At 44.9% G+C, this 12,409-nt stretch overlaps 1 protein-coding gene across 2 annotated transcripts in view; it reads left to right on the forward strand.

Moving 5' to 3' along the window:
* ZNF592 (zinc finger protein 592) overlaps positions 1–12,299 on the forward strand; it is a 92,760-nt gene extending 80,461 nt beyond the window's left edge. For both annotated transcript variants that reach the window (XM_075069438.1, XM_075069439.1), the window contains 2 exons: positions 6,023–6,158; positions 9,377–12,299. In XM_075069438.1, the coding sequence (XP_074925539.1) occupies positions 6,023–6,158; positions 9,377–9,865 (625 nt within the window). In that variant the 3' untranslated portion in view covers positions 9,866–12,299. The remainder of the gene's footprint in view (positions 1–6,022; positions 6,159–9,376) is intronic.
* Positions 12,300–12,409: the final 110 nt, after the last annotated feature.

Here is a 12,409-nt window from a genome sequence, read left to right on the forward strand (position 1 = left end):
AGGGTCCCCATCCCCCTGTGAGCTTGCTTCTGCAGTAAGGAGGGGGAGAGTCCTCTCTGGCCCTAGCCCTGGGCAGCTTGTCGGCACCAAGTTCCTTATCCCCGGGACCTTCGCCCCACCCAGAGCCTGCGCCCCACAAACCTAAACCCTGAGCACCCTGCTGCAGTGTAACCTCTCATCCCCAACCCCAATCCCAGAACCTCACTTGAGGGAAAAACATTGCAACTTAAATATGGGGGTCAGTTGGAGTATCATTGATTGTGTTTAGCACAATACTTGATTATTTACACCCTTTAAAGTATACAGGTGTTACAAAGTGGGAATGTTCTTAATGTTTTCTCTGACTACTGTGTGGGTGCCTCAATTCCCCTAGCATTTCTCAAGGATCTAGATGGTGGGATAAGGGTGTGTGATTGTTGGTAAAGCCCTAGAGTGCCAGTATGATGCTTGTCTGCACAGAGAATGGCTGAAACCCTGTCTCGGGCAACTGAGCCTGGGTCGCTCTCCTGCAAGGTGCCAACTGAAGGTGTTGGAGAACAAAGAGATCAGGTGGCCTCCTAATGCCTGAAAAGATTCAAAAGGCCAAGGAGAGAGTGTCAAGTGTTCCTGGTTTGGACTTCCGCGGGAAGTGCAAGGTGTGGAAGAAGGATGCTGGGATGCTTTGGAACAAACTATGTCATACAAGCCAGTTCAGGACTCTGGGGGAGCCTCCTCCCCTCTGAGCATACTGTCTCCAGAGCAAGACGCTTACACCTTCTGGGTCTGATCTCAGAGCATTCAGGCATGCCCTTCCACACTGGTGCGCTTTCCCGGCAGCGAGTGTGCCCAGGCAGGTCCGGGGCAACCAGAGGTCCCTGCACCCCAAACTCAGCAGCCAGTAAAACAAGGTTTTATTAGATGACCAGGATCACAGTCTAAACAAAGCTTGTAGGTACAGAAAATTAGGGACCCTCAGTCAGGTCCATCTTGGAGGGTGGGGAGCCTAGACCCAGTTCTGGGCCTTTAGCCATTTCCCCCAGCCAGCTCCAAATGACACACCCTACCTCTCAAGCCTTTGTGTCTCTTCTGGATCTCTTCTGATCTTCTTTGTCCCCAGCACCTTCAATTGGCACCTTGCAGGGGAAACTGAGGCACCCACAGATATTCAGAGAACATTAAGAACATTCCCACTTTTTACAAAACAAGTGCAACAAAAATACCATATATTGAAAGCAGGCAATTGCTGCTTCTGACTTTACACTTTTAATTGACCCTTGTAATCTTGTGGTGCCAATGCATTGTAGCTTCATTTATATTGGCTTACAGGGCAACAGCGGGGGGGCCACCCCATTTTGGGGCACCACCACAAAATAAACCTGCTGCCTATGCTCACCTGTGAGTGTGACTCTTTCCCCGGCTTGAGGGACTGTCAGGGGTGTGTTGGGTGAGGTGCCGGAGGGAGGTGAGGCTGGCTGCCTACCTGCTGAGGAATGACAGTGAAAAGTAACTCACTTCCTCGCAGGCAGACCAGGATTGGATGGTCACATACGGCGGGCTGGGATAGCCAGATAGCATGTGTGAAAAATCAGGACAGGGGGTTGGGGTAGGATGAGCAGATGTCCCACTTTTATAGGACAGTCCCAATTTTTGGGTCTTTTTCTTACATAGGCTCCTATTGCCCCCCACCTCCCGTCCTGATTTTTCACACTTGCTGTCTGGTCACCCTAGTGGGGGTAATTGGTGCCTATATAAGACACAGCCTGAAAATATCGAGACTGGCCCCTATAAAATCAGGACATCTGGTCTGGTCACCCTAGCTGGGGAGGCGTGTTTTCCCCGGACTGGCAGCGATGCCGTCTCGGTGGGGGGGGGGGGGGAGCTGCACAGAGCAGGATGAGCTGCTGTGGCTCCATGGGTGCCTGTCCCTGATATCAGCATGCTGTGCTAACTTCACCATGGTCGTTGAGCTGGCGGTGGTGCCCATTGGCACGTGATCGGACCTGAGGGTTTGCTGCTGCTGTTGCCACTCTGCACCCCAAGACGTGCAGTTTTCCATCTATCTCCTCTTCTGCTGCAGCTGTTGAACCAGCAGGCTTGTGGGGTGAGCCACAGCATGAAAGCAGTCTGGTTTGCCATTTTGATTGTCATTGAGCAAATTTTTTTTGCCAATGCTTGCTAAGAATCCTGATTCAATTTCAATATATTTAAAAAAAAAATCAATATCTTAGCCAAAAACAGAAAATTAAGTTGTTGACAATTATTTGTGACAAGTTTTGGTATGGGGAAGGGAGTGGACCAGTTTTCATCAGAGACACACAAAATGTTGACTGACTTTCTTTAGCCGCCTGTTACTGCTAAATAGAGCCCTTCAACAACTGTGATATGTTTCATCTCCTTACTATGTGTATAGAGCTGGGGTCGGCAACCTACGGCACATGTGCACAAAGGTGGCCCACGAGCTTATTTTTGATGACACCAGCAGTGGTGGGCTGAATGGCTTAGCCCACCGCTGCTCTGGGATTCCGGCTGCCAGCCCCACTCAGCACCCGCTGCTGGCCTGGAGACCCCCAAGGAACCCCAGGTCTGGAGCAGGCTGAGCAGGGTCCGGCGGCTGAGACCCCAGCTGAGCCACTCAACCCACTGTCGCCTGGGGTTTCATTCACTCAGCTGGCAACGGGCTGAGTGGGACTAAAATCAATGAAATAGGAAACAAGAGCAACTAATGACAAAGTGCAAGAACGTAGAGCAGTGGTCCCCAACCTTTTTTCGTCTGGCGGGGGACGAGCATCCACCGAAATGCTGCCGAAATTCGGCGGCAGAGCGAGTGTCATCCAGAGGCGTTGGCGCCAAAATGCCGCCGAATTTCGGCGACATTTTTGGCAAATGCTCGTCCTCTGCCAGTATGCGGGTGCCACTGAGAGCCCTTGTGGGCGTCATGGCGCCTGCAGGCACCACGTTGTGGACCCTGACCTAGAGGCCTCCTGAAGCATGGTGATCATTTTGATTTAAATGGACTTGAACTGTACGAAGAAATTGAGTTGTTGCCATGCAAAATCAGTGATGGACATTGTACAGTTTATTCATACAGCAAACTTGCCAATCATATTCTACTGACAATTCCTGTAACAGTAGCATCAGGAGAAAGGAGTATCTCAAACTAAAGCTCATTAAAAACTATCTCCGCTCTACAATGAGTCAGGAACAACTTGACTGTCTTGCTTTCTTACAATTGAAAAAAAGACGTCACTTTGTCTTTGTCATACGAGTGACATTTATTATCTGATTTTGCAGCCAAAAAAAGCCAAAAGATTGCTTTTAATTAAAAACTAATCCTTGTTTCAATATCTCTTCATATAAATTTCCAATAAAATGTTGACAAATTTAAAAAATTATTTATTTGCATCATTCTGTCAAAGTGAGAATTTTTTCTATAGTGCTACTTTTAGTGCTAGTCAATCAGCATTACAGTGTGCTTAATTAAGTTAAACTGGTTTAGTAACATGCTGTAGCAAGTTTTCCAATACTGTAAGCTTATGTTTGTGTTGGTAAGCAGCAACAGCCACGGAGGCACCAGTTAATAATCTCGCCTAGGGCACCATAAATCCTAAGGACGGCCCTGTTCCACTGGTACCAATGATGCTCCTCCCTCTCCCCAGGAGTTTCAGATACCCAAGGACCTGCTTGTGTTCACCATATTCAACACAATCTCCCTCCACTTCTGTCCACTTCTCCAGAATCACGCATTGCTCTTTTTCCTCCTCGGAGGACGGCACCCTCCCAGCAAGGAAAAGAGAGAGTACTCCGTCCAACCTCATACTCGGACAGACAGAAAAGGAGTCCTCTACATATCCCCACTAGGGCCCTGCGTATGAACTGCCACGGATGCAACCCCAGATGCCACTCCTTCAGATTGGCCATACTGGGACTCCGTGGGCTATGCCAACAAGAGAACAGTTTGGGGAAGCCCCTATAAGAGGAAAAGCCAAAGACCTACACATCGGCCATCTCGACTGGTCTCTCGATCACCAGAGACTGAACTTTTTCCTGTAGTGGATGAGGAAGGAAAAAATGGAGGAAGAAGTTCCACTGCCACTCCATTTCTCCTCCTCTTCCCCTGATGAGGCTATCATGGCTCCACCCCCTCTGTCAGCCAACAACTTTAAACATATTCAGGAGTTGTTTTGCAGGATAGCAGACTCCCTCCAGATTCCTTTGGAGGAAGTGAAAGAACAACAGTATAAACTGCTCAACATACCGCAGACATCCTCATCCTCCAAAATAGCCCTCCCAGTCAATAAGGCCCTTCTCAACCTTGCCAGGGTGTTATGGCAGACGCCAGCGTCCATCCTACTGACCTGCAAGTGGGCAGACAAAAAATATTATGTTCCCACAAAGGACGTGGAATTTTTTTCTCACCCCACTCCAAATTACTTGTCAATGCCAAGCTCGATCCACCCCTTATGACAGGGATTGGAAGCAATTGGTCCTATTCCAAAATACAGAAACTCTCCCAAGACTTTCCTGATGACAAAAAGGAGCAACTCCAGGCACTCGTATCCAAAGGATACCTTTTGACCCATAGAGCTTTACAAGCTTTCTTACCCTTCAAGGATACTGCTGCCCATTCCATCACAACTGCCGTAGTCCTGAGGAGGGCATCCTGGCTGCACCTCTTCAGCCTCTCTAAGAAGGTACAAACCACTATCGAGAACCTACCCTTTGAGGGCCCAAAATTATTTGCAGTGCATACGAATGAATCTCTACACTCCCTTAAGGACTCTCTAGCAACTCTCCAATCTCTCGGCATTTACACAGTAGCGCTGAAGAGTCAACTGGGGAAATACCAACCTCCCTTGCAATCCTGACCACCACAGTACACTCCCTATCAACAGTACGACACCAAAAGACTTAGACAGAACCCCCCTACCAAGTGCAGGCATATGACTCCTCAAGGGGCTACCTCTCACAGGTCTTTGGCCAAACAATTTTGAAGGTGTGGTTAAGGCCCTGAGAACCCTCCCTCCATTCCAGTCACAAAAACTGTCTGCAACATCCCACCAGTTTGGCGACTGTCTAGACCCTTTCTTTCCATCATGGCAGCTAATTACCTTGGACAAGTGGGTTCTAAAGATCATCAAGGAAGGCTACTCCATTCCATTCCTATCTGTCCCACCCACCCATGCTCCCGTCCTGTTCCTCTTCAGGAAGCCTTTTCATATACACATTCTACAAGAAGAAATAAACCACCTTCTGCAACTGGGAGCCATAGAGTCAGTCCCATCCCAGGAGAGACGGAAGGGGTTTTATTCCCATTATTTTCTGATCCAAAAGAAATCTGGTGGGTGGAGACCAATCCTTGACCTGTGAAACCTAAACTAGTTTGTCAAACTGCAATGCTTCAGGATAGTTACCCTCTCCATCATTATCCCAGCACTGGAACGGGGAGACTGGTTCTCAGCCCTCAACCTATAAGTCACTATTTTCACATCAGAATACACCCTGTGCACAGATGGTTCCTCCAATTCATCGTGGCAACCGATCGTTATCAATTGTAAATGCTTTGAGGCAGGGATAAGATAGTTTGTACAGGACCTAGCACAGTGGGGCTCTGATCTCAGTTGAGGCCTCTAGTTTGCTACTGGAATATAAAAGAATGGATTATCATGCCACAGGGCTCCTCCTTGTTTTTGTGGATACAGACTAACACGGCTACCCCTCTGATACTCATTATTTGTAATTTCTGTACCTTTCATACTTGGGAATCTTACTTTATTACTTACTGTAGCAAACTTAACTTTAAGTAGATGAGTTATTTTGGCAGAGATGCTAATAAATAATAAAATGCTATGTAGTGTATGGAGCACTCATGCATCTTCTGAGATGATCTGATTAGTCAGAATTCAGAGACTAAAAACACCCATCTGTAGCCAGTGACATTTCTTAATGGCTCGCAATTCTGCATTACCAACAGGCTGCCTGAAATTAAATCAGCAGATATGTGCTTTTCACTTCACTAATAACTTTCTTCCTTTATGCTTTTAAGGTTCTGCACAGACGAAAATCAAACATTTTCTCAGCCTTCCATGCTGGAGAATCACATCAGCCTCATGCATGGCATCAAAAACCCGGACCTGTCCCAGATGTCCAAAGCAAAAGCTCCAGAGTGTGACTCAACAAAAGTAATTTACATGGTTGTACTGAAAAATAAATGTATTTGGCTTGTTTATAAATAGTGACTGGTGGAGCCCTCTTACCCCACCCCCCACCATTTCTTCACCCACCAGACTGCAGGGGGAGATTGGGGTTTATATCCTGCAGCAGGGTGGTGGTACTAGGGGCTTTAGCCCCGCAGGGGGCATCAGGGCACAAAACCCGTGCCCCAGCAGGCACTGCCCTCTAGGGCAGGTTGTGCGTGTCTTGTGGCTCTCGAACTTCTGAAGATTATTGTATGTAACTTGGAAGGTTATTAAGTTTGGCCACCCCGATATATACTTACAGGGTTTATATAGAGTTATATCCTAGAAACTAGTATGCCCAGCCAGGGTTATTTACAGGAGTATTGTTTTAGTTAACAGTGTAGGTCAGAGAACAGCCAGAAGTATTGTGTATGAACCAAAACTCAGAATTAGGGAGGCAAAATTTGTAACCCCATTTTCACTCTTTCATAATTTTAATGGAAAAAAGCAGAATTCTGTTTTACTGCTGTAACTTTCCGTACTGGGGCTTTGCCAAAAGTAGAATTTTTCTGGAAAGTTTGTGAAAATCTGTTCAGTAATTTTAAAATTATTTTTAAGGAGCTGTCAAGTCAGTGGATAAGTAAAATACCTTTTCTCACCTTTATAAACAGTTGTTCACATTTGTTTTTCCTTTTTGTTTTTTGGTAGGTGGGATGGGTTACACCTTAAAAATGGCTGATTTTTAAAACCCCAAACTCTGGAAGCAAATATTAATGGATTTATAGTGGTAATGACTCTTCCCACATGGAATACGCTGTTTAGTAAAGTAACATTTAGCAGTCTAATCAATAATCCAAAATATCAAATGTATTTGCCCAGTGGGTGAATTGAGAATGATATATGAGCCATAACTGTCACTTCCTGATGTTTCTATATTTAAAATGTACAAACTCAATGTTTTCTGGCATTAATGATCAATTAAGAAGCCAATAGAAGACACCAAAACCCCCTCAATACCTGTACACTTCTCTTGTGCATACTCACAAACACAGTCCAGGAATTTGATTGTGGAGCACTCCCCCTCCTGAATCTAAGATATCTGCCTAAAGAGTCCCTGTATTTTTGTCTCATTAATCTTAATTATATCTATGTACACTCTTAATACTATCTCCTTAATGTCTACACCTTCTAGTCTAAAACAGACACAGTCCAGGAACTTTTAATTTTATTTTGCACAACCATATTGCACTGCAGTCTCAGGTTCAATTTACTTTGTTGTCACACACAGGTTTCCCCCGTCCATTAAATATTTGTATTCTAAATTATTTCCCCACAGATAACTTACCTTGAATTTTTTCATTATTTTCTTCTCCCATCACTTCCATTTTTATAAGGACTATTTTTTCTATTAAAATGCTTTCAATATCCCTGCAATAGTAGAAAGGGCTGCTTCTTTCCTCTAATTAGAGCTGGGTTAGTTATATTTGTTGTATAAATTATACAGCCAATTTCATTATATTTTTTTAATCCATTACAGTCTTAAAAACTGGGGTAGGGTTGTGCTCAGATATAGTTGCAGTTGTTTTTTATTTGCATTACATTAGTGCCTAGGGACTGCAACTCAGATCAGATCTCTAGCGTACTAGGCACAGTACAAATGCAGAATAAGAGACAGTCCCTGTCCTGATGAGGTTAAGATCTAAATAGATAGGGCAGACAAAAGGTTTGGTGGAAAAGATGTAATATACAAGCAGAATGAACGGAGTGATGGTATGCAAATGGCATGATAGTGCTAGTTATTTTGTTGGTTTCTTTTGCTTTTGTTTATAATTGTGCCATGTGGGGTTTTGTTGGGAGGGGATTAGATGCAGAGAGAGATGAGAGAAGACACTGAAGGGGAGAGAAGTAGGGAGGGGCTGAAGTGGAGAAGCTGAGAGGGAGCTGGAGCAAACGGCCGATCAGCAGAGGGAAGGAAATGTCCGGAGTAAAAATTGTATAAAGCTGCCAGGAGCGGATGATGTCATCATGTCTCAAGTTCTCTGCTTCAGCTGCTTGTGTTTGCTCCTGCTGGCTGAGCTTCCAGTGGTTTTTCTTCCCTGAAGTCAGACAGCTGAGGAGAGAATGATTCTATGAGGCATTCAGTGGGACTACATTAGGTTTCCTCTGCAGCCTTACCTATTTCCATTCATCTTTGCCATCTTCAGCTTCTTCCACTTCCCAGTCCAGCTGGTCACCAAATCAGGCTGTTTTTTCCTTAACAATGTCTCTAGAGAAGCCCTATGACAGGGGTCGGCAACCGTTCAGAGGTGCTGTGCCGAGTCTTCATTTATTCACTCTAATTTAAGGTTTTGCGTGCCAGTAATACATTTTAATGTTTTTAAAAGGTCTCTTTCTGTAAGTCTATAATATATAACTAAACTATTGTTGTATGTAAAGTAAATAAGGTTTTTAAAATGTTTAAGAAGCTTCATTTAAAATTAAATTAAAATGCAGAGCCCCCAGGACCGGTGGCCAGGACCCGGGCACCGTGAGTGCCACTGAAAATCAGCTTGTGTTCCGCCTTTGGCACATGTGCCATAGGTTGCCTACCTCGCCCTATGACCAAACCCCTTCTCCATGCCTTGATTATCCCTTTCCTCAGCTGTTTCAGCCTCCTCTATGGTCGTCCCTACCTCTCACTCTGCCAGTGTCTCTCGCATGCTGTCGATAAAATAACATACCTCTCCCCTCCTCTGATCATGTTATGTCCTTTTTGAAACCCCTTTGCCTTCCACATCAAGTACAAATTTTTCCCCCTTCAGAGCTCTAGCCCTGTCTTCCATCCCTGTTCTCATTTCTCTCTACTCTCCCTCTAGCTGATTTCTGTGTCCTCCCACTTTCGTCTTTGCACCTTCTGTTCCACCCATATGCATAGAACTCACTGCCCCGGTGCACCACACCGCCTACATCTCCTTCAGATCATTCCAAAGAGCCTTTAACCTGTCTTTCGTGTTCCTTTAAACTGTATGGTGTGTGTTTAATTCTAACTGTGAAAAGGTGGATGAGGTAATATCTTTTATTGGTCCAATTTCGATTGATGAGGGACAAGCTTTGAGCTACACAGAGTTCTTCTTTGGGTCTGGGAAAGGTACCAGTGTTGTTGTAGCCATGTTGATCAGTTCAGCGAGCTAAAGTTCTTGCTCTTACGTGGATATAATAACAGACATTTTTTACATTTTTAGGCAAAATCTCCAAAGAGAGTGTCTGCAGATGCTCTGGGACAGATGGCAACCACTGAAGCTCCACCAGCCAAAAAACTGAAGACACATTGGAAATGTGCTAAATGTGGATTTGCAACAGATATCAGTACTGAATTTCAGGAACACATACCTCAGCACAAGGCGGACAACTCCACTTCTCAATGCTTGCTCTGTGGCTTGTGTTATACATCTCACATCTCTCTGAACAGACACCTCTTTATTGTTCATAAAGTAAAAGATCCAGTAGAGGAAGAGGAGGAAGAGGAAAGGGAAAAGTTACAAACAGATACAAATGAGAATGGACATGAAGAGTATAACAGAGAGACGAACACTACAGTAGAGGAAGAAAATAGTTTGAAATGCAAAATGTGCAAGAGTGACTCAGTGCTTTGTGCACACAGTCAAAGGTGTGGCCTGGAGGATTCCAGTAGCAGCTCTCAGAACAATCATTCAAATGCTACTAAGATTTAAGAAAAGAACATTTTTTACTCAGAATACTGGGTGGATGTGGGGCAGATCTTTGAAATATCCTGTTTATTTCTTGGGCTGGACTGTGCTTTCTATTAACTTTTAATTTGTAAGGGAAATAAAAACTGCTTCCACCTCCATAGCACTGAATCTCTGCCAGATCAGAAGTGAAAAGAGAGAGCAAGACAAGATAACCCACTGGAACTTGTCTAACTCCTAAGGATGCAGGAGCACTTTCTGAAGCTGCAGTTTTCTTTCTGAAAATGAGCTCTCTTCCTTTGAGCGTGTATCGCCTCTGCCTGGAGCCCCAGCCTCGCCTCCTTTTTTTTAGTTTTCTTCTAGTATTTATGGCTTAAATTCATCTTCTAACTTTCCACTTTTATCACTCAAATCCATAAGACTTTGGGTCAACCAAATAACACTTGTCAGGACAGTACGAACCTGTGTTAAATTCTTTTCCATCATGCAGCAGGTGCAAACCATGGCTTTTGTGTAGGCTACACAGTGCTGTTTCATTGCCCTAGCACAGGGGTGGGCAAACTTTTTGGCCCAAGGGCCACATCTGGGTATAGAAATTGTATGATGGGTCAGGAATGCTCTCAAAATTGGGGGTTGGGATGCGGGAGGGCTCCAGTTGGGGTTGTGGGCTCTGGGGTGGGGCTAGGGATGAGGGGTTGCGGGTGCGTGATGATGCTCTGGGCTGGGACCAAGGGGTTTGGAGAGCGGGAGGGGGATCAGGGCTGGGGCAGGAGAGAGGCATCAGGGGGCAGGCTCCAGGTGGCACTTACCTCAAATTGCTCCCAGAAGCAGTGGCATGTCCCTCCTCTGGCTCCTATGTGGAGGTGCAGCCAGGTGATGCTGTATGCTGCCCTGTCCACAGGTGTCGCCCCCGCAGCTCCCATTGGCTGCGGTTCCTGGCCAATGGGAGCTGCGGGGGATGGCACTTGATGTGGGGGCAGCATGCGGAGCCCCCGGCTGGCCCTATGCATAGGAGCCAGAGGCGGGATGTGGTGCTGCTTCCGGGAGCCATGCGGAGTGGAGCAAGACCCCGACCCTGCTCCCCAGCTGGAATGCCGGAGTGGGGCAAGCCCCAGACCTCACTTCCCAGTGGGGGCTCAAAAGCTAGATTAAAACGTCTGGAGGGCTGGATGTTGCCCCCGGGCTGTAGTTTGCCCACCTTTGCCCTAGAAGTATGCTAGATTCATCTTCTAGTTTTTCCATGAATGTTATTGAATCAAGTTATGTTATAAATTTAAATCACCATAGAAGAGATTTTTTGCAACCTCAGTCATTTTTTAAATTGTTTATATAAATATTGCTAAATCATTTATATTTTTAAGTGATTTACAAAGCACAGGATCTCACACAGCAGCAAAGGCCTCTACACTGGGGAGTTGCCAAAGTTAAAGCTTTTGGTGGCCAGATACCAATGTAGCTGCACTGCTGCAAACCCTGCTGAAGACAGAGCCAATATAAGATTCAATTAGCAGCTGTGCCATTTGTCCCAGTTTCAGACAAGAATAATCTGTACCGGTGCATATTGCAGCACATAATATCTTTGCTTGTCTACACTAGGGAGGATGTACCAGTACTCCAGGGAAATCCCCAAGATAGACAAATATAACCTGCCTGTGGCTATATCAGCTGGAGTGGTATAGTCTATATACTTTCAATCACAGAAATTAAAAACTCTGCAAGAGAAATGTACTTAATCTGCTGTAGTTTGTTAGCTCGCTGTTTGGGAGAAAAAGATACTGATGCAGATACTGTGATTACAGTAAGAAAAGTCAGTCTGTTAACACCAGTGTATGTATCATTCTGTAAAGAATCACAAAATCAGTCTGAGCACTACTAACAGCAGCTTGAGTAGCATGGAATGCTCCATACACGTGATCAGGCAAGGAAGAGAGTGACATCCATAAAGGTGTTTGAACTGAGAGAGCACCATACTGTAATGCTTCCAATAGTCTAGCTCCTTTGATAGCAAATCTCCCATCTTTACTCAATTTTATAAATTACTTTGGAGACTTTTTATTTCCATATAGTCATATTGACTCTTCACTGTCCATGCTGTTTCTTCATTTGTTCTCTTCACATGCTTTGTGTAATATAATTACTTCAATACAGTTTTTATGTTGAGACAAAATCCTGCTCATTATTGTTCACTATGACGTTTAAATAATTTAAAAGCTATTTATCTTGCTGGATTTGAATTGCTTACTTTCTTGTCTTGATGTGTTTTGATACAAACAGTTTGGAACTCTTTGTATTTTTTGATACTGTGTACATTAGCCTAGGGAATGTTTTACAAGGTAGCCTATGTAGAGTAACAATAGCAGGGGTCACTCCCAAGCCATCACATATCTATTTAATCTGCAGTGGCATTTGTGCCTTGCTATGTTTACTTCAAACTATTTCAAATAAAAGCATCCAACAATATGTGGATGGGCTCCATTCTGTTATAGGCAGGGTGGGTAAGCCAGTGCAAGGTACGTGTGCCAGCTTGCCCTTCAGGCATTTCTTAACACATACTCTAGTGCAGGGGTT

The sequence above is a fragment of the Chelonoidis abingdonii genome, chromosome 9 (genome assembly GCF_003597395.2).
Source record: "Chelonoidis abingdonii isolate Lonesome George chromosome 9, CheloAbing_2.0, whole genome shotgun sequence".
In the NCBI taxonomy this organism is placed as follows: Eukaryota; Metazoa; Chordata; order Testudines; family Testudinidae; genus Chelonoidis; species Chelonoidis abingdonii.